Below are 23859 nucleotides of genomic sequence, written 5' to 3' on the forward strand. Positions count from 1 at the left end.
TCGTGGCCACCATAGGTTCTCCTCCACACTTGGAAGGGGAAAGGGAGGGGTTTTCATTTGGTTGCGATCTGCAACCTCACCGCTAGATGCCACTAAATCCTACACACTGCACCTTTAATTAGTAACTAGCAAGTAGCTGAAATGAATTGCCACCGCCGGTGTTTGTCATCTGGCAAGACAACAGTCAGCACCAGCTAAAAAATGAGAAGCTGCTACATAAATGTTTTGCACACTGCTCTTTGCTAATAAGAAATGGAAAAGAGAGATAAAACATATTTTTAAGGGATAGAGTGTAGCAAATCTCTGCATTTTGCTAATATGAGTGTCAGAACTCAGACACTTGCACTGGTGCACCAAAATTATTTTTCATATTCACACACTAACTTGCATATGCAGTAAAAATGCTTGCACTGTAGAGTCCAGCTGTCATAAAGCAGCTTTGTAACATTAACAGGCTGGGGTGGACAAAACACAGTAGAGAACAGTGAAGAACCAATCAAATAAGATATGCTCAGACTGGTTCCAACACTGATCTCTTCTTTTACTTATGTTGGATATTTTTATGCTCCTCACTCCCAGCAGAGGATGGTGCATGTTCATTGATACAGTTGCCACTCGCCATTTACATCATGTCTGAACTCCTTGAAGCATGCAATGTCATCCATGATGTGGTGCCAATTACGAGATCCAAAACTGGCTTTGGGCAATGCTGCCATTTCTTTAAAACTTTGTCTGTGTCTAGTTACCTTAAGTTGCTCTGTGAATATGTGCCCATTTGCAGCCTGTCCATATTCCACACCAATGCACATGGCGGCCAGGAGCAGCAGTGTCTGTGGGCAGAGCGAGCACACACTCTGTTGAAATGTCAGTGCATCTGTCCATGCCCTCCACCTATCCTTCCCTCCAGCGTTATCCTTCCTCCACCTCTCCTTTTTTTGCTTTTCCGCAGGGCTTTTGTTGACTGTTGGAACTGTTCACTCACACCAAGGTGAAATCACAGACCGTGCACCATAACTCAGAACTCACCTTACCTTGACCTCTGTTGTCACGTTGTCTGTTTTTGCCTCCTTTTTGATTTTTCCAGTCATAGTTGGATCTAATACTACATACATATCTGTTGTCTTTTTTTTATTCACCCACGAATTTTAGCTGGCTGTAAAGCAATCTATGGAGCTGAAGAAAAATTTCCTTTTTGTTTTGCTATACCTTCTACAATATCTTCTAGTGGTGGGAAACCAGTGGTCACTCTATTGTTGTTCATTGTGTCCTCACATTGCAGTAATGAAAAGAAGTATTGTGGATCCAGTGTTGTCACTTTAGCAAGTGTGTCTCTCTTATAAGATTTCCACAGTCACTCTGCAGCTGGGAACCAATTATAAGCTTTTAACAAAAACACCAGTGAGAGACAGTACCCGGGACTCCCGAGTCAGAGGAGTAACGACAAACAGCTTTTCACAGAACAAACAAGAGACTCTTCATCTCCCTCTCTGTCATTCTGTTACTCACACATTTGCACAACAAAATGTGAAAGCAAAAGCAGAACACACAGACACATACTGGCATGCTCTTCCAAACAGTGACAGGATCCCAAGTAGAGGTTATCCCTCTTGATGACTTATTTGCATTGTCACCATCTCCCCAGTGCTCTAAACCCCATGACTCCATCCTGGAGCCACTTTGTCACTTACTGACAACCTGAGAAGATACTGAGCTAATTTTAGCATGCAATCCACAGCTGAATGAGTAAAAGAAAGGATTAGATTAGCATGTAACTGCCCGAACATGAAGTGGCATGGTAATCATTTAAATGCTTGAGCCAGCATGCTAAATGCTAAAAGTGAACAAATGTAGAAATGCTCCCAGCAAGTCAAAAGCCAGGGCTTCAACCTTCGCTTGTGGTGTTTTTTTCTACTTTGCCAACGAGCTGATGTTGGCTTATCCATTTCGTAGCCTTTGTGGCTAAGGATTTCCATATGTTGTGTTATCTGATTTTGGCTCGAACATGTACGGATGTATTTGAGAAGTTGACATTTCCAGTGAAGAATGATAAAAAGTAGTGAAATCTTACTGCTATAGTTTTTTTCATGGTTTGTTGACGTAACCTCAGGAGCTGACGGATGTCTGCCGAGTGGCAGCTTCCAGGAGCTGCTGGCCAATCAGAACAGAGTGGAGCCTTAAAGAGACAGGAGCTAAAACGGCCTTTTTCAGACAGTAATCACAGTATTTTCTCATAGTACTGTGTGGAAGTTACAGAGCTGTCAGTACTGTATTAATCAAGTAGAAAATATCGTAGAGTAAATAGTAGAAGAGTGCTGATTCTACTGATGGTGATGTGATGCCTTGTCAAGTTTATTCAAGTAGCAGCTCTCTGTGTGTAGAAATATTGTGTTTGTGGTTTATGAGCTTAAGTATGCCATAAAAAAAGAACAACTACACAACACATAAATGGAGTGAGAAATGAACAAGTGAGACAGCGCACAGATGGCAGTGTATATGAAAATGTTAGCAAGGGGGAGAAAGGAGGCAATATGGAAGGATGAAGATTATCAGACTTAATGAAGATAGAATAGCTGAGTCAGCAGAGGTTACATAGAGAGGGGAGCTTCGTCACTGCTGCTGATGTCAGTGAACTTTAACACACACATGATTAATTCTGCTCCCATGATTTCTTTTTTCCCGTTTCTCCTCTTCTTTTCCTTTGTTCCATCAATTCAAACATAAAGACAGGAAAATTAGAGTCACTTTGAGAAGGGAGCAGAGAAAAGAGAAATGACTCTTTCAGGCAGGTACAGTAGAGAGACCTGGTGCCACACTGTAGACCAGCTACCACAAAAACTGCCGGAAGCATTGCATGGCTGATTATGTGATGCTGAGCTGCCATCCCGATTTCACTGCAATTAATGAAAAAGCAGAACAAATGATGCTCACTGAAAGACACAGTGGCCCCATTTAGCCCGCCTCAAGCCCTCTCTGTCATCCTCTTCAGACCAGATCACTCGGACATAAATCTTAGGTGTGAATTTTTATGGCAGTACAAAGTAGATTCTTTGTATTCACCACATCATGATGTTACTGATTGTGTCAAATGAGTTATAAATTACAAAAAAGTCAAATATAGCGACTGTGAAATGAACATTAACTGTACACTTAGCATCAACTATAGACGTCCCATGTGGCAAATCCCACCCGTGTGGTTCCCCAAGCATGTTAAAGCTAATGCTAAGAGTTAGTTGCAATTCTGTTTCTTCTCAGCATGTCCTGTTGCGCCACTGCAATATAACACCTGAGACACAGAAAGGCTGCCACAGCTGTGATGTGTGAAAACTCATGACGTGAATGAGAGCATGTGTCAATATTGTGGGAGACTGCTTCAGACAGTGAAATGGCTCATCAACTTTGTTTGACATTAACCTTCCTGTGAAAAACAATATGCAATGTAAAAGCTATATTATGCAGTGGGTAGTGGGTGACAAGTGGAGTCGATATTCTTAAATCTTGACTGTGTTGTATGAGGATTCTGTCTTCTTTTAATTTGTGTAGTCTCATCATGAAGAATCAGGTATTTTATCTCCACACAGATGTAAGAAAAAAAAAACACCAGTGAGCATGCACAACCTTGCTGTATTTTTGTAGTGTGTGAGTGTACTTTTGAGCAAGACTGGTCTTCTGAAGGAGGAGTTTAAAATGGCAGGGATTCAACAGTATGCAAAAACCACCAATACTTATAATAAAGATCATTTTGCTCTATGACTACTTGGATCTTAATTTCTTAGTTTTGGCCATTATTCCTGTTATATGATAATTGCTGGTTGATAGCCAAACTTATTTGGAAGAAAAAACAAAGACAACCAGTTAAAATTATTACCCAAATTCTCTGTTGTAAATATAGTTTACAGACTAACTTCCTGGTTCAGCTTCTCACCTACTGTTCCTGGCCTAGGTGTGTGCATTCAGTTTTTCTGTCTAATGAGGGATTATTGTTGTTTTGATTATTATCACTTTCAACTTTATCTCTAAATAGAGGGCTTTTGCTTGTTTGCAATATGATCATATGAAGGGTCTTGTTTCTTGCCACATTGGAGAGCACCCTATGTTTTATAAATAACTAATGCTTATGTATTGTTTAACATGTTGCCATTTTTTTTTCTAATATTCCACATCTTAATAATGTTTTATTCTGTGAAGATGCACTGGACAATAAAATTGCACTATATTGTTCCCAGACATCAGTACTTACTTTCAATGTTAGAATAACCGAGTAAAATAATGGCCAAAACTACAAAAAGTTTTGTAACTTGATAATAAGAGAGATCAGTTTGAGTGCATTACTTGGATTAAAATATATTTAAACTTAAGGTAGAAAATGTACTACCTGAAATTAAGCTTGGATGGCAGTTTTTATAGTGTCGCACAAAACTATTGTAAAGCAGGCAAAACAGGAAGATGAAGTTGTCGTCTCTACAGCTCTGGCAGAATATATCATTATTATTAATGGTTTTGTATGCTGCACTGGAACAAAAGAGTTCCAGTTGGGTTTATATTGTTTACTAGTTTTCAAAGCAAAAATATCTCTTATGTTGTTTATTAAAATGTCCTTAACACGTAGTGAGGTTACACTAATTTGTTTCTTGTGATGAGGTGTGTTGTCTGGGGTAATTTGAAGATTTGTGAGATACAGATTCTGTTGCTTTATTCTGCAAAGGTCATATTTTGACAGATCTGATTACCTTACAGTGCCCAAGTCAAGCTGTCTGTCATATTTAATGGCAGGTGTGCAGTTAGATCGACTTTGCTTTTTTGTATGTAGCTTAAGCCCCTCTGGCCCCAAAGCTTTCCTGCCTCTAATGATCCCTTCAGAGAGATGTAGTAGCTTAAAATCAGAGCGATAATGAAACACACACCTTCTTACTTTGTGCTTATTAGATGTGTTCAGAAAGAAGGGATATTCTGCTCTTACAGAGTGCGTGCTACCAAAGCATATTCACTTTGGACTCTCTCTTCGTCAGTGTATTTGTCCATCTGCATTTATGTTCAGTCTTTGTTGACATGAAATGCCCTTCCAGCGTCAATCTGGAATGACTGAAAAGACTGATAGAGAAGGAGGGAGCGCGAGGTTAATGAAATGGTCTTGAAATTTGCTTTTTAATGTTGCTCTATCTTCCTCCCCAAACCTTTTAAGTGCTTGTGGACACTGGATAAGATCAGGGAGTAGCCATCAAAGCAAGATTGCTTTTCTTGATGTTTATCTCCACTCTCACAAGAAGCATTTTGAATCACCCATAACCCCTCTGCTTTGAGACCTTATACACCTCTTATAAGAAAGTCTGAAGCGTGTGCTGTAGCTTTGACTCATTTGTCATCTTGTTTGGAGCTTGCCTCTCCATTTCCACCTATTTAGGAAGAAAGGCTGAAAGTTTGTACAAGTTATAATCTTTTGAATCCATAAGACATCAAAGCTGTCACCTGGATTAACCTGCTTCATGTCTTTCACAGTAAAGACAGTGCTCCTCACGCCTTATTCTGTTGTATTTTTTGGCCAGGATGGAGTGCAGAGGCAAAACAGACCGAAACAAGATCACACAGTGTTACATTCAACATGGACTCCTCTTTATGAAGTGTCCTTGAGAAAGACACCAGGAGATGAAAAATACAGGGATTGATAACACAAGGCAAATCAATTCTTATTCCCTTTCTATCTATATATATATATATGTTCCACTCAAATCAAATCTTTTTTTTTTTTTTTTTTAAAGAGCCTGGCTGTCTGTGTGCTGATTGTCTTGTCTGATGAGGCTGAGGTGTTTGTAACAGGCTGCAGAAGTAGTGATTTTTCTGCTGAGAGCACATAGATGCATCCTGACACCATCACCCATCATTGTTAAAGTGAAAATAAGGCATATTCTTCTGAAAATATGTTCTCTTTGAACCCCGAATGCTGATGGTGACATTACAGAGTGTGCAATACTGTTCTCTTTTAGGCAGTAATCATCTGGAGAAAGGGACACTGATGATGTAACACATGTGTTTGCTTTGTGTTTAAAGCTTCAAAGCATTTTGTTCTATACTCAGGGCCAGATTAACTTTTCATGGAGCTGCGAGCCAAAAATTGGAGCTGCTGGGTTCCAATTAACCCCCAGTTCCTCCCCTTCTCTGCACAATACGTGCAGTTTTTCTGTGCTGGAATGCTACCTGGCCCCAGATTTTCTGGGTTGTACTTTGATTGATCACAAGTTATTTTAAGGATATGCAAGCACATATGTAAGCACAAAACAGAAATAATGAGGGTCTTTTGAAACTAGATTTTGACACAGGGACTTTAGTATCATGTCAGTTAATAGTGTGCTTTAGTGGAGTCTATTCCCCAAAGAAATTTGCAATTAGATTAGCACAAACCACTGGACACAAAGTAAGCCGGGAGCTTTTGCGTCCTGTGGAGTTCATAGGCAGTTGCCAAATTTGTGCAATTGGTAATCCAGCCTTTGGTCTACCCACTGGGTCATGTCAGACCACATACAGTGCATTTATACATTTGGAGAATGCATTGGGATAACTTTTTTGCTCCAAAGTAAACAGGATCCTATACACACTTTAATTGGTCAATTACTGCATGTTGTTTGTGTTTTGCACTCTTTTATTTACTCATTTAATGTCCACACTGCTGTCTTTTTTACTCTTCTTTGGAGCACATTTTTTCACTTTCACTTAATATTCACACCAAAATCTACTCATCTCTGACATACATGTTGCCTCCAACACACTGTACTGTACCTGTCCTAACAGTTTAACATATAAACTACTGTAATTGATGATTGCTAATCTTTCCTTATGTTGCACCTACTGTAGATTACAGGTTTTTCACCTGATGATGCTCCACAGACCGACTCAGTTCAAATCCCAGCATGTGTTACACTAATACACTTTGCTGTTGGATAAAATGCATTAATGAGAATTAATCAAGTTTATATCCTTCTTCGGCAATCATCAAGAGGATGTGGCCTTATTGTGTTACAGGAAGCAATTAATGTGTGCGTGTGTGTGTTTGTTGATGCTTAAGTTAATCTCATATACATAATGTCTAATTCTTTCATCATTATCTGCTCTGACCTCATTAAAATGCCCAATAACTTCATTAATGTATGTGGCAACCTCATTACAACTTGCCATGACCTCATCACAGCACTGTGACAACCACGTAATCTGCTATCACACTGACAAACTGAAGCAAAGACGTTACTGTATGTATTTTTCTACAGTTTGCTGTAGTTTCAGAATGCAAACTACAAATGTTAGAGGAGGAGGAGGTTTAAGAGTAAACACCACAAGCGTTAAAATGTCCACTATCACTGTGCAAAAACAACTTATGAAGTGGGTTTGCTTTGATAGCATTGCAGGCGCTGTAAGGTATTCTGCTTGCAAGCTCATGTGTATCCAGAGCTTGAAATGCTTCCACTGATGTTAATTATTGAGCAGTAACTATAATGCCCCGGAGTCTGTGTGCTTTGCACTCAGTGTCGCCAAAGGCTCTTTATAACACTGACTCCAGGCCAGAGTGGATACTGTACATGTCCTCCTGCAAGATACACACATTAGTGGATACAGTTGTAATGTATAATGTGCAGATTGGGGCTCTAACTTTAACCAACAGCTCTCCCAAATGTTAAAAATCAGTCTTTATCTACTTCTTTATCTACATTTTAAAATAAATTAACTGCTACTAGAATCATTTTTTCATTACTCTCAACAAAAGCATGTCTATCACATTTAAAGGCCTTAAAAACGTATTTCTCAATCAGCTTCAAAGTACTGTATTAGTTATTAGGTATTAAAAGACTTTATTTTGGTACTTGTTGCTTGCACTTTATTGGACAGTTATTGGTGAAGAGGCTGACAGGAAACAAGGGGAGATAGGTGTGACATGTAACAAAGGTCCCACGCCGGACTCAAACGAGCTGATCATATCTGATCAAACCACATCACACAGTATTTATAAAGCAGATTACCTGAGTTTCTGACTGTTGAACACACAATTAATTACATTACAATTTACATTATATTTACATATTTTGATCGTTGATTATTTAGCTGCGGATATTTTAGGTTACAGAGTAAGTAATATTTCAGATTTGAAACACAACTGACTCAGTTAAAATCCCAGACAGTAAGTGTTTGGGGCATGATGCATGCTAGCACAGTCCTCTGACTTCCGACACAGAGTGGGATGACCATATGGTCATGGTATAAAAGCCATATGGATGCTATATATATATATATATATATATATATATATATATATATATATATATATATATATATATATATATAAACACACACCATTTAAGCATATGTTAACATATGAAATGATGTAAATGAAAGGGATTCTGGCTTAATTGTAGAAGATGTGCTTTTGAGAGATGGGCTGGGATATTAAGTTAAAAATTAAAGGTGCTTAAAAAATCTGAGGCTGATGTTATTCATACAAGAATCATAAAAAGCACACAGTATCTAACGTGTTTTGATGTGAAAATTGTATCAATGTGGTGAAGAGAAGTAACTCTACAGCAACTAAACCCTTTCTATTGCATCAGTCTGTAAGCCAGGAGCCAAATGTTGTAGATGAAAACTTTGATTTCTAACCTGATCTAATATAAGACATGTCAGCTGGCTTCCAAACAGCAAGAAGCTTTAAATTCTTACTATAAAGTAAAATATTTGATTGACTTTGCTAAATTAGTTTGCTTTTCGTTATCTTTATTTTGTCTTGTGTTAATAACTGCAGCTTCTTCTCTTTATAATAGTTATGATGTTTTTCTATTTTGGTTGTATTGTGGGTATGAAAAATATTAATAAGTGGTAATAATAGTAATACGTTTCAGCTTTGTGGATCAGTGTGAAAATGCAAAATAGTTCAGTTCAGTTATCTGCATTCACATCAGACACAAGATCTTTTAACATTATCATAACTACCCAGGTATTCCATATATGCATTTCTACAGACTCATTGTGTGTGTATGTGTGTTATCTCCCTTTCTTTGTAGTGTGTGTGGGTGAATGCACATGCTTTCTTCTGCGTGTGCCTGTACAGTGTGTGATGGAGAGGTGGAGACATACTGCTGTGCTTTAAATCGCTTACATCCACAGTGCCACAGCGAAACACCTGCCAGATGACGCACAGGAAAACTGCTGGACAGAGAAAGTTGCAAAAGAAAGCAGCCATCTGTTCCTGCCTTCTCATACTGATATCGTGTGTGTGTGTATGTTTGTATGAACTCTCTTATCCAATCAACTATCTTTGTGTGTTTCAGGTAAAGAACCTGGACCAATAAATTAGGAACGTGGACGGAGAATCAGATCAAAGATGCTGTCATCACTGTTCATGGCGCTGCGGGCCTTTACTGAGCTGTAAGAGCAACACTTTCTTTTCTTAATGTTATGTTGTAGATGTACAGTATATTGATCGAACACAACCATGTGCAGTTATAACATTACACCTGGCTATATCATCTCTGCAGCTAAAATGTGCAACGTTTTTAATAAGAAATGATGAGAGCTACAGTATGTGTTGACTGAAAAGTAAACCTGTAAGAACAAGCGGTCAGAGGCCTGCAGCACTTACACATAGTGCATGTTAATCTGTATGTTCAAAAACAAATGAATCTCTTGTCTCTTACAGTATATATTACAGAAATGAATCAGAAATGCTGCAATATGTTTCAGCAGTTTTTATTTTCCTAAACAAAATTAATCCTAGTAATGCAACACAAATCAAACATGTATATATTCACTGTAGTTACATGTAGCTACAGAATATAGAAATATAGCAGCACTAGTCAACTCTGTCTTCTGCATTTGGTCTCATCCACATCACACCTTATGTCCTCGCTTGCAATGCGCCTGATCAATAGTTTTTGCAGACCTGACAATCCTCCATAGATACAGTATGATACGATATGACTTAATTATCATGTATTAAAGAGTTCTTCTGTCTGTTGTGTTTAAATTGAGGGACTTTAAATTGCCTATTAGAGGGCAGAAGTTGGTATTCTCTGTTTAAAACATGCAAGGAGTCAGAAGCAAGTCTGAGTATGCTCTTGTTGTGAGCTACTTGAAAGGAGTGTGCCAAATGTTGGCCAGTAATCAAAATTTGGATTTATGATTAAATAGTTTAGTTTTAAGTTTCTCAGATAGGCTGCTGAGCCAGGCCTTACTGCAGTACAGCATGACGCTCTGAATAACTGATTTAAAAAACAGAAAAAAATGATCTGACTCCAAAAAGATGTGAGTTTACGAAGAAAGTAAGATATGTCCAAGTATGTATTCCGCATTCATTGCAACCAAGAGGGGCATCATCATATGGCCGGTGGTCATAAATTTTGCATGGGATTGAAGATGAAGCAAAATGTGGCAAATTGTAGTCTAGTTCACAGTAATTTCATGTTATGTTGTACTATAAGAACATGTGCCATAAATTCACAGTTTGTGGTAATTGGGTGCATTTTGTGTCAAAGCAATAAAAACTGATCCACAGTTCAGTCGACATTCTCTGCTGTTGTGCTGACTCTGTGATGAGTTTTGAAAAAGTGAACTCTATAGAGAAATATGTGCAGCCTATTGGGGGAAAAAAACAAAAAAACTCCAGGTTATGAGTTGTAGGACTTCTTCAAACATTATTTTGTAGATCAGTGAAAAGTCTTTGACTGATACATAGTGAGTGGATACTCTGGCATCTGTTATTATACAAAGACTAATGCTGGAATCCACTTTACCTTTCTGTGCTGCCTCACAAATTTCAATTGTTTAATTGCAAAATCCATTCATTCTATTTTTCTGTTGTTGCTGCATACATCACCCTTTTCCACTACACCCTAAACGCATAGAAATAGCCGTCCCTGGTATCACTAAAGCCTTTTTCCTCCCCTCCACATGGGGGCACACTTTGTTGCTCTACCTCATTAACATCTGTATCCAGTTGGGGGGTGATTACAATACTTAATTGCTGCAATTTATCATATGGGCCCCAGTCAGTGTCCCCCAAGGACTTAGGTTAGGGAGAGAGTGAGAGAGGAAAATGAAAAGGCAAGCACTTCTGCATGCACTGGGACTGCTGAGCCAGAGAGCTGGTCATAAAGCACTAATGGATGCCAGGCTGCTGAGAGAGCACAGGCCTCCGAGAGACACCTCATCATCTGCAACAGCACCAATGTCTCAGCAGCACGGCCTGGATAACAGGTGCCACGACCCCGGAGTCAGACAGAGAAATAAATGGGACAGATGGTGAAAAGAGCGTGCGTTGTTATCTAACATTAGAGGGGAGGCGGAGGAGCTTTTGTTGTTGGTAACTTAACATTGGCAGCAGCTGACATTAGAATAATGTGCTGCTGCGGGTCATTTGTTTGTACTTTGTGGGGAAAATGTTTGTCTGAGTTTTTTGTATCATTTATGTGGGCCAGGAGTCAGCCAGGCAAACCAGAGAGAGACTAATGCATATGCTCAGCAGTGGGAAGCAACAGAAACTTATGTGGGGTTTCAGCTGAATGTCATGGCTGCCATGGAGGAACACCTCTTGTAGTGTTTAATCCAACCATGGATATGACAAGATATGGAAATCCCTCAATGCATTACCCATTGATTCAAATGTAAATTGAGATTGAAGGCAATATTAAGCAGAAACAACACTTGACCTGTAAAAACCTTGACCTTTCCTTGTAAAATATGAACATCACTCCATGGGTGAACATCAGCATGAACAGCAGCATCATGCAAATGTTCAGAACAGGCTTCAAGGGAGCAGTGTGAAGGACAGAGGTGATAAATGGTGAAGGGCAACAGGAACACCTGCTTCAGATGCACTGAGATTATTCTGGCTGAATAACCTGGGACAGAGTGAAGTAGGGCAGAAGATAATTGTAGGTCAAACTGTACTTTAGGAGAACAACGAATTGTATGTGTGCACAGGTGTTAATGTGGGTCTATTTGTCCTAACTGGTCTTTTTTAAATTTAATTTTTTTCCTTTATTCAGTGCAAGATATGTGATTAACACAAATTTAATGTGATAAGTGATTCACATGAACGTATGACACAGGACAGTAACACAAACGAAACAACAACATGAACAAAATAATAAAAAATTAATACTAGATGCATGTGGTGTGTGTGTGTGTGTGTGTGTGTGTGTGTTTACAAGGTAAACTCATTTCATTGCATTTGCTGGCTATCCACTCATTGCCCGCCATCTACCATAAACCCATATTTTACAGCGTGTTAAAGTCTAACCTGTAGAACCCTACTATCTATAAGACAGCATAAGCTTACCTATCCAAAGTAAAAGATGAGCGGTATGTGATATAACACCACCAGCTAGACTGGACTCAGCACTCTTGTTGTATATGCAGCTTAAAATCCTGAGTCAAGCATTTTGCGCACAAACTTTGAGCACATTTATATCAATCTACACTGTCTAATGTCAAGTTGAACAGAAAAACAGACGTACTTGGCAGTGATCCCACATTGTATGGTATGACACTCCGGCTCGCTGTTCTAGGAGCTGACAAATTCTTTGGGGAAATAGCCACTGGTATTAAAGTCAGTGTACTTGCTTGCTCTGAAACAGTCTCAAATCAAGGGCTCTTCATGGAAGTATAGTAAGCAGAGCTGTCGTTGTTGCCTGGTGTGCAGGTGTCTGATGGTGTAAGCATGTAATCAGTGCTCAGGGGGCTGTGTCTGAAGTAGACTAATCAGAGAGAAGATGGGGCTTCTAACAGCAGGTGTAAATCAGCAATGATTTTCTCTGTCTCTTTTTCCCCCCTTTCTCCATCTCCCTCTCTGTCTCTCTCTTTGCATGAATGAGTTCACCATTAAGCAGAACAATGCTAATGGGCTTGCGCCTTCCAGCCACGCTGCCATCACTTTATCTAGCTTCTCTCAGCTTCCATGCCCTTCCTCCATCTTCCATCTGACTCACTTTCTTTCACGTCTATCGTCCACCTATCAGATTTCAGACAGCTATGTAGATCCAATAGATACATAAAAGGTTAAGAACTTGGATATTAAGCAGTATAGCAGTGTTGGAGTTATCAGTTTAGACAGAATGTATTTCTCTATTGGTAGTAAACAGTTTTCTTTAAGCTCTTGGTTTTACAGACTGTATTGCTGCACTCATTTCAACACTCTACTGCAAACCCTTTTTCTTCTGTAAAAAAAAAAAAAAGATTATAGCATTTAGCAGAGGGACAAAAAGAGTGACTTTGACTTTTCCAGTTGATGGTGGGAGGTGAGAAAGGCTCAGTTATGAGTGTTGTGCCAACATCACACCTCTAAGTTTACCACCGGGGTCAAGGAAACTGTTTGGAAACTTTAGCAGCAGATCAGATACAGTGTGAGTGTGATTTGTGTGTCCATGGAAGCTGCGATACAGTTTCTTGCTGGACAGAAAAGAAAAGGGTGGCAGCTGGAGGGAGAAATAACGAGACTGTATTACATTTACTATCCCCAGTGGTCTTGCCAGGCCAGTGGAGTGGCTGTTGCAAGGCAAGGCAAGTTTATTTGTATAACACACTTCAACGAAGCAATTCAAAGTGCCTTACATAAAACATTAAAAGCTATAAGACAGTGCAAAAGGAACACATTATAAAAGGACATTTAAAACAATAAAAAATAGTTTTTAAAGAGTTAACAGAATAGAAAATAAACATAAGCTGAAATAGAATAGGATAAAATACAAGAATAAAAGTTACAGTGCATTGCAAGAAATTAATCAAAAGCAGCAGCAAACAGAAAAGTCTTCAGCCTTACTTTAAAAGAACTGAGAGTTGCAGCAGATCTGCAGTTTTCTGGGAGTTTGTTCCAGATATTTTGTGCATAAAAACTAAACACTGCTTCTCCATGTTTAGTTCTGACTCTGGGGACAGGAAGCAGACCTGTCCCAGATGATCTGAGAGGTCTGGATGGTTATGCAGATCAGAAATGTATTTGGGCTCTAAACCAGTCAGTGCTTTATAAACCAACATTAGTATTTTGAAATCAATTCATTGACAGACAGGAAGCCAGTGTAAAGATCTGAGAGCTGGAGTGATGTGATCCACTTTCTTGGTCTTAGTGAGGATTCGAACAGCAGAAATCAACTGCAGCTGTCCGATCAATTTCTTAAGAGGAATTGTTCTTTTTTAAGAGTAGCTTGATGACTGCACTTTATAGAAGATCTGAGGCCATTCAATTTAAAACATTTTTTGAAAAGCCTGTTGGCAGAACATCAAGGCAGCAGAAGGAGGATTTCAGATGTTGTATAATGTGCTCCAAGTTTTTATGGTTGATTGGATAAAATTGTGTTATGGTATTTGAATTGATTTTAAGTCGACACGTGGACAACACATTTACTGTACCTGATATGGAGGCACTGACTGCTTGTCTAATTTTCTGAATTTTGTCCGTGAAGGAGGCAAATTCATTACAGGCCCTGGTAGACAGAAGTTCAGAGGCGACTGACACAGGAGGGTTTGTTAGCCTGTCGACAGTAGCAAACAAGGTGCGTGCATTATTATTGTTTTTGGCGATGATGTCAGAGAAAAAGGACCGCCTTGCATTCTCAGTTCCAAATTATAAATGCAAAGTCTATCTTTATAGATGTCATAGGGATGGAGATTTGTTTTTTGCCACCTGTGCTCAGCTTTTCAACACTCTCTTTTTTCTATTCTTACCAGCGTGGCATTTCTCCATGGAGATCTTTTCTTACCAGAGACCACCTTCACATTATTGGGTGCAATGACATCAATAACATTTGTGATTGTAGAATCAGACTGAAACCAAGGGTCTCAGTCAGGAGTGGGTGTGGAAAAGAAAGCTTGAATAAACATTTAACTGGTGTTTTCAGTGATATACCATTTTGTGATTACCTCTGCTGCAATATCGTCATTTCACAATCCTTTCTCATCTATTACATTCTAACAAACTGCCCGTGTGAGTGAAGCGAGGCTCACCAGGGTGAAATTGTGAAGAGGCAAGAGGCTGGAGAACAATATCTGGTCTGATGGAGGAAGACCAAGACAGAAGAACAGTCTCACTGACTGGCGCAGGGAGGGATTCATGCTCAGGGTCTCCTCTTGCCATTTCTGTAAATTTCCAAAACAACAATCTGACATTCACACCCACTTCATGCTGTGATTGGCCAACTTTTTACTCTGAATGTAGCCTACTGAACAACTATAAACACTTTCAATTTCCGATATGGTTGGAAAACACATCACACAAACTTCTGATCAAGCATAAACCGACACTATGCTGTGTGTACGCAGAAAGTGTTTAAGCCACATTTTCCAGTCATTCATCTCACACGTCTGATGGAACAGATATGCTTCCATTTTAATTAGTACAGTCTCCACAGGCCATGTAATGTTTCACTCTCACTTTATGTGTGTGTTGGGCTCTGACAACACTCTCTGTGCTTGAGTGCATCCAGGCAGACAAACTGAGCACTAGCTGCTGCTGCTTCTCTGCTAACATGCTGCTCACGCAATGCCAACGGTGTTATGCTGTATAGACAGCTGCATCGATCAAAATGTAACTTTTAATCGAGAGGCGTTTCAGCCGTATTCTTCATAATAGGTTAGAGTTGGACAACTTCATACTGTCATTTATTTATTTGTGCAACCTCTGTTAACATGTCTCCTCTGATTTTTTGCACAATCCTCCCTTAAATGCATATGTAATGAGGACAGAGGCAAATCTCGCAGACAATCACACAAATTGCAACTCCAGCCTGTCGTGTCTGTTTGATAGATATGCGTATCTGAAAAAACAGGCGCAAAAGCTGCAGTTGATCTGTCCCTAAGAGTGTGTAGCCACACTGGCAGTTCTGTGTGGTGCTTTAAACTAAATGCTGACATGCTGATGTTAAGCAGGTATAATGTTTACCATGTTCACCATCTCCGTTTAGCTTGTTAGCATACTAACATTTGCTAATAGACCCTTTTCACACAGACATTTTGAATTGTCAAAGCAGGAAAAGCACAAGTGGTCTTAATAACATTTATGAAGACTTCATTGCATTTAGATGAGCCAGTTCCAGGGATCTGGTATTGTGCATGCTCAGTCACTGATGTGACTTACTGGGACAATTAATGGAATTAAGCCATCGTTAATGTTGTTATTTAAACCTGTGCATTTATGCAAAGTTCAGCTGAGGCTGTTGGCAAAGTGTTAAGTTTTCCAGATATTTGCAATAAATCAAAGAACTTGGTAAATTGCCCTTTTGACTGCTAGATGAGACATAAAGTTGTTACAAATCATTCTGTGGTGAAAATGGAGCAACTGTACCAGATTTCATGGCTACCCATCCAATCAACCCATCCAACCAAAGCAGGGGACTTAATGATAATGCTATCCCTTGAGCCAATAACTTAACTTAAAAATAACTTTTAAGTAATTGCAGTGCTGTATACTTTAATTCCATTTTTCATGTTCTATTGCCACTTCTTTCTATGATTATGCTGCACAGACAGTAAATGAAATTTGGTCATTCTAATAAACAAGATATTTACAATCCCTTGTGGTACACAGTTCATAAAACAAATTAATTCTATTTTTCTTTTACAGATAAAATTGTAGCCCAGTTGTTTCAGTCCACATATTTCCACCATATTGGTGAGCTTAATAAGTGGTGTGAAGACAGTGCCCTTTTTATTAATGAAAATAAGACCAAGGAGCTGGTTATTGTGAGTCACCACAGTGCCTGCCATTATTTTCCACACGTTTTAATTATGATCAGCCTATTGAAGCAGTAGAGGACTTTAAATATTTATGAACCTTTTTTTAACACACTTTAAGCCAACACAGAATACATTTTTTAAAAAGCAATGCAGCGCTTGTATCTAATCCCGAAATTGGATTCATACAATATAAGCAAGAACATTTTAGAGACTGTTTACAGAAGTCTTGTTGAAATTGTTTTAGCTTTTAATATGTGTACATGGTATGGGCACCTGGAGGCTAATAACAAAAATAGACTGTCCAGAATTACAAACATGGCCAGTAAAATTATTGGGAGAGAGCAGAAACAACTGGGATGTATAAAGCACATGTTGGGAGGTCTGTGTTTACTGAAGGGAGAGTGAAATCATGAATAGTGATCTACAGTATTCGTACAGTGTCAGGTATGTGAGGATCCATGTCAAAGTGACTGCAGGGCATGCCGGCTGGCTACATTGAGGACCAGGAATAATAAGAAGCAGGACCAAAGGTCATTAGAGGCAGAGAGGGTCTTTTTCCCACTGATGGCTGCCAGTAGAGTTTGCTTATGAATGTGTGTGTATATGGGATGAATTGGCTGCTGTGTTTTGAAGTAAGCAGGGGACATGACCCTCAGGTTTATTGTTGTTTTTTTATAGTGTAGTAAGTTCATTAAGTTCATTGAGTGGTTGAAGTGCTTTTCAAAAATGTTGTAAGAAACATTTTTTTGGATGGGGGTTCATTCACTACTTATGCTATCTCACTTTCAACTCCCTTTCTCTTGTTCCACATCCTCTCCTCTTACCCACCTGTCCCTCTTACACTTGTCTATTTCCCTCTGTAAGTTGGTTTTCAAACTTTTGTAGTCTGTCATTAATCATAGATGTCTCTGATGGTATCACAATAAGGCATTTAACTATATGAGAGCAGGGAGGAACATATGCACTTGTATACACAAAAACTATCATACTTCACATACTGTATAGATACTCTGGAACATGCAAAAGCAACACAAAAGTGCATGAACAAGCACACACTCGCCAACTGTATAAACATATATATAGAGAGACACAAACACAGACACACACACACCAGAATGCATGAGCAGATGCTGTGTGGTTGTAGGGATCAGATGGACACTGTTGTTATCTGTATTGAGGGAGACAACATTGTGGTTGTAGACAGTTGGACGCCTGAGTAAATCTGGCTTCAGCCATCTGTTCCTGCATCTCTGCACACAGATTGGCTCTGAGGCCATTCTGCACATGACTATATGGGCATTTTGATTTTACAAGTTCAGAGCATGTTGAAAAATGCAGTGTCAACACAGTGTGAGACTTAGTTTGTTCAAAAAAACAAAGCAGCTTCACAACAGCTGAGCGTAGTTGTGAGCAGGTCTCACACAAGCCACACAGCTTGTGTGAGATGCGCGTGTCACGCGCACAATAATATATTCAAATACAATTTGTCATTTTTACACTTGAGTTTTTGTACGGATTAAACAATCAAGATGTAATGTGTTCATTAGTGAGCTTTAAAGTTAAGATAATCGGCTCCAGTGAGTGGTTTCATTCTTTCCCCAAATGTCAGTTTTTTCTTGAATATAGCTCTTTATAAGCTGTAATATATGGATGTGTCTGCTCGATTGAAAGCATTAACACAAAACATTAACTTATGTTATATATGTCATATGTCATAAATATGTAATATTAGCAACATCAAACTCTCAAACACGTGAGGCAAAGGCCTTTTTCACAGCAGACATTTTGACTTGTCTTAGTAGGAAAAGCAAAGGTGTTACATATGACATTAACAATGGCCCCATTTAAGTGTCACAGTAAGTCAAGACAGTGTGACAGTGACCCAGCATGCACAACACTAGGACACTGAAACTGAAGTAGCTAAAAGGAATTCAGCAGTCACTAACTTTATTATTCACACCTTTGCTTTTGCTACTGTGAATTGTCAAAGTGTCCTCTGTAAAAAGGCCTATTAAGTTCCTTTGATAATAATTGAGAGGTGGAGACCCACTGTGATCAAAGAATTAGAATAATGGCCTTACTATTTCTGTTTATAATAATTGCCTCAAAAATGATCATGACACAGTCGCAAGGGTGAAAAGAGGAACATTAGCCCACAGTGAAGGGGGTTTCAAGCCAATTTCGTTAAACTACATCTCAGGAGCTGCCACCTCAGTGCACCAGTTGACTGGGACAAACTGTTAGCTTTCAGCCCACAGTCTCTCCCATGGGCGTCTCATTCATGACCTTTCAAATGATTGCTGATTAGGAGCACTAAGTCATCTCTAGCAAGGGAAAAAGGGGAAGCAGGGAGAGCAAAGGAGAGGTGGAGGAAGGCCATCCTATCCAAACAACAGTATGTACTGTGAGTATTTTCATTCAGTGTTTGCAGTCTTTCCACTGGGCTGAACACACACTCTAAGAAAGCATCAGTCATTCAGTTAAAGTGTTTCTTCAGCAAACACTGACTGTTACACTGTCAGGGTGTCCACACTGCTATATTGTAAAAAATGACCATCTCAGCTAGCTCTGGTCTTGAGTTTGGACAAGGTAAGTTATGAGGGATTGGTTATGACTTGAATTCAGCATACTAGTTTAAGTAGTTCTGGGTTTACAGGTTCACATACAAAATACGCTAATATCTCTTCTAACAACAAGTCCTCCAAGTTAAATGACCAAATACGTTGTTTGACCATGTGCACTCCAGAATGAGACATAGGAGTGTTTCCTAATCTGGCACCCCTATCGGCAATAATCGGACAACATCGTTTGTCTGTGCTTTCCAAAAACGTTACAAATCACTGTTAAAAAATGATATTTTATGATGTAACAACACTGGTTAAGGTCTGGTTAGATTTAGGCACAAAAACCACTTGGTCAGGTTTAGATCATGGTTTGGCAATAATAACTACAGTGTTAAAGTTCAGGTACGATAGTAGTTACGGATTCTAGAAAACTTTCCCAACTTGCAGTTGGAAACAAGAACAGCAGTGTCCTTTAGCAAAGTCCGCTGTTAGGTTAATGCCTCCATCAACCTCAGCTCCTCCAAATAAGGAAAATTGTACTAATAAAGAAAATATATACTGTACTGCACCACTGCTCTGGGTCATAATTACTACGGCCACTAAATGACATCTGTCACTCAAACATAACTATATGTAGTACTATTGTGTTGTTTTTCTGGGGAGGACAGTCTCTTTTTATATAAGGGCCAAAGTCAGTGTTTTTTTCTACAGCAATATTATTATTATTCTATTACAATATTATTATGCTGATTAATTCTGCAGAGCAGACCCACCATCAGCAGAGTTTTTAACTTCTATTAAAATTTTTCAGTCTATTGACTATTCATCATCCCCGATTGTATAACCTCTGACATCCATGCATTAACGTGTTAGTGGCCTAAGAAAATAAATATCAGTCATAAAGATTCAAACAGAAGTTCACAAAATGTTTGCAGAAAATCTTGTGTGTCTTTTATTTTTCCACTGTACTTATGTTTTAAGGATAAAAATCTTAGTTAAATAGGGGGGAAAGGACAGTTTAATGTAATAATATTGAAAATTATTCCAGATTTTTGACCTTGATTTTTCTTAAGATGGCTGTTTTTAAACATCTGATAAGTGGGGTAACCTTTGTCTGCTGTGAAATTGTTGTAGGGGCTTCAAACAGTCATTGACATGCAATATGTTTTGAATGTTGGTGGATGATTGCTCTCTTTCCCAAGTTATGACCGTACAAACTACAGCAGAAAGACTGTTATTGCAATAATAAAAAAGGTCTCCAAGGTTCATCCACTTCCCACTTCTTTGGCAGGGATGAAGAATATTGTATAATCAGTAAATCTTTACTGAAACATGAAAGCACATTACCAGGCCATATCAGATGGGAGCAAAAAATAAATAAAAAAAAACAACCAAAGGGGCAAAAACAGGGGAGCTGAGGAAAGACGGTTTATATGTGATGAAGCAATAAGGAGGGGGACAGAAGGAGAGAATGAGTCAGCAGCAGCAGCTCTCTCCCTCGCTAAGGACAGATGTTTCCCTAAGATTGATATTCCCACTCAGAGTTTATTCATCTGTATTATCCCCACCCTCACCAGGTGATTTCATGCCTCCTGAGCAGCCAGAAAGGCCCTTTTCCCTGCAGCTGCGATGTCCAGCCTGTCACAGATTTTAATAAATGATACTGATAAACCAGGCTTGTGAGACGGAGTGTAAGGCATGGCTAAATTTAGCCCTTCACATTGCAAGCATTGATCACACTGTTTACGGCTGGGCCCGCGCCATTCATGGCTTTTCCATTTCTTCATGAATTTTTAAACTGTGGAAATCTTTACCACTAACGCCTCTTCCAGACCAGTCATAACTCACTTGTACTGTAGCCAGCTGCCAGTACATTACTTTGTGCTAAAGGCAGCTGCAACTTGAGTCCTGCCTGTTGTTCCAGTCCAGCACCTCATTCACTGTGGTCTTAATTGATCACAGATTTAATAGGTGGTGATAAATTATGAATCACTGTTTCCACCAATGAAGGTGGAGGACTATGTGTGCAGTTTTTTCTCTGTCCTCAGGTAATTAAGTGCGCTTTAGAAATAAGGTATGAGCTCCATGTTATTGATCTGCTGGAGGTCATTTCCTATAGTCTAGTAATGGTTGATCAAATATCATACGTGCATGTGTACGTCTGCACTATGTGTGTGTGTACACATGGAAAAGTAAGACGGAGCGCTCTTTAATCTCAATAGCCATTGTCCATTGAGACTGAACCATGAAATCCTCAGACATGAATTATTAAATGCATCTTCCTTGCGTCTGGTAATTATCTTGTTAATCCAGACCCAGTTCTCGCTCTCCCCTTCAGCCCGACCTGACTTCATCTGCAAATTCCTTTGTTCTGTCAGTGCCATCTGATGCTTACCCCCAGAAATTTGTATTCTACCTTACTGACTTCTGTTTTCACCATGCAGGGTTGGGTTTCTTTTAAATTTCCCCTAATTACCTCTTTCTAACAACGCCAAAAGGTTTTGTTGTCACTTGTCCACTTGTCTCCTACCAAGGTACAAGGAACTGTTACAAATGGATTTGGCTTAAATGTGATTCATAGACTGCCTTTTGCAGTGATGGATAGACTGCCTTCTGCCCAAGTAGCAGGTGATTCAGATTTGGGATTTTTGCCATTAGACATTTCTTGTTCTCATGTGCAGGTTGTAAATTCTTTTATCTGGGACGTCCAAGTTGGACTGCTAAACAGGATTGCTTGGAGCAATTTTTATTGAGTGCCTTCTAGTTTAGAGAAACTGAATTTAAACAGAGTGCCAAGGACATCATCATCAATCAAAGGCACATTTTTAGCAACAGTATTTGGATTATTTTGCAGTGAGACAGACAGTTTAGGATTTTTTCATACTGATCTGCTGTATGTGTACAGTATCAGACAAAGTTGAGACATAAACAAACATAACTAAGAGTCTACAGCCATGCTATTGAGCTGCCAGCCACGCAGTATTGAGGCACAGCGTGTACTGAGCTAAATGCCAACTTCAGCATGCTAACATGCTTACAATGACAATGTTAACATCATGATATTTAGTAGATATAATGTTCACCATGTTCTCCATCTTAGCATATTAGCATGCTAACATTTGCACTTAACAAAAAGTACAGCTGAGGCTGATGGGAATGTCATCAGATTTGCAGGTATTTGGTCATAAACCAGACTATTAGACAAATTAAAATTTTGACTTGATGAGCAAAACTAGTGATCACTAAAGTTACTACAATTCATCAACGAGGGAACATGAATGTGTGTACCTAATTTCAAGACGATCCATCCAACAGCTGTCAAGACATTTCATTCAAAACCACAAGTCAACCTCATTGTGGTGCTAGAGGAAAAGTCAGTAGATCACTGAAGTCACCAATTTTAATGGCAATCCATCCAAAAGTTGTTTAGATATTTCAGTCTGGACCAAAGTGGTGGACCGGCTTACAGACCAACTTAGCTGCGGTTACATGGACAATATTTCTTCAACTTGATTGAAATCATTCTGATTAGAGATTCCAACTTAACTGTTTACATCAATGCTAAATAAAGTGATCCGATAAGATGTGCGTTTACATGCCCCAAAGCATTTAATCAGAATATAACTTTTTAGACATGCACAAAGTGGTTCCACCCGCTGTGAAGCTTCTAATCTGCCAGAAATATAACAGAAGACCAAGAAGAAAAAGTGGTTGCGGCTTCATTCATCTTTTCAAACACTTGTTTGAACAACTCATTTCGAGCCCTTCGACCATCAAAGGAGTTCAACAGTCCTTAAATCTTTTAAGTTGTATCGGCCACAGATCAGTTTTGTTTTGTAAGCGCCATGTTTCTGTCTCCCAGAAACTTGTTCACATCACCTAATGTTGCCACCACGTGGGGCAAACATGCAGAAAGAATATATTTATTCCAACCAGAGAGAAACAATCGTATTAAGCATTTACATGGTTATTAGGCACTAATATTTTCCTATTGAACGGATAATCAAAGGTTTATTACACAGTGAATATTCAGTACAAAATGTAATATTGAGAAGCTGTGAAACACAGTGCCAGTGAAAACACAAACAATATATATTTAATATCTTATAAAAGGTATTTCTTAACATCTAAGAGCATCTATAAGACACAGTATCATGGAGATGGGGTCACTATGACTTTTGTTGCTCATACTAATAGCTCAGAAAGATCCAGTTGGCAGCTCCACAGTAATTATCTCCATCAGTGCCACATTTCCCTCATGTTTAACAGCTGACGTTTTACAGTCCCTTAATTAGGCAAACGCTGCCTTCTTTACTGTGCTTATTAAACATAACCACAGACGGCATAGTTAACCTTTTAAAGAGAGCCCTTTGTCTCTCAATAATCCTCAGTGCTGTTATACTGCATATAGTGCTCCATAATTACGACACAGCGTTGACCTTCACTGAGTCTGTTGCCAGTAAGAAGCAATAATTGAATTGTGGAGTCAAAAGCACCTGGTAGTCCATTTGTTCTCCATGTTATTTGAGAATGTTAATTAAGTTCTCTCTTGATGTTGGCAGTGTTTCCTCTGTATCCTTACAGCCAATGGCTGCTG

The 23859-nt window shown here is 39.1% G+C and overlaps 1 protein-coding gene across 4 annotated transcripts in view; it reads left to right on the top strand.

The window, feature by feature from the left end:
• LOC122984593 (SPHK1 interactor, AKAP domain containing) overlaps positions 1 to 23859 on the top strand; it is a 129964-nt gene that overhangs the window by 66078 nt on the left and 40027 nt on the right. For all 4 annotated transcript variants that reach the window (XM_044355150.1, XM_044355154.1, XM_044355151.1 and 1 more), the window contains one exon: positions 9303 to 9399. In XM_044355150.1, coding sequence (XP_044211085.1) covers positions 9356 to 9399 — 44 coding nt within the window. In that variant the 5' untranslated portion in view covers positions 9303 to 9355. The remainder of the gene's footprint in view (positions 1 to 9302; positions 9400 to 23859) is intronic.

Source organism: Thunnus albacares, chromosome 6 (assembly GCF_914725855.1).
Source record: "Thunnus albacares chromosome 6, fThuAlb1.1, whole genome shotgun sequence".
Classification (NCBI taxonomy): Eukaryota; Metazoa; Chordata; class Actinopteri; order Scombriformes; family Scombridae; genus Thunnus; species Thunnus albacares.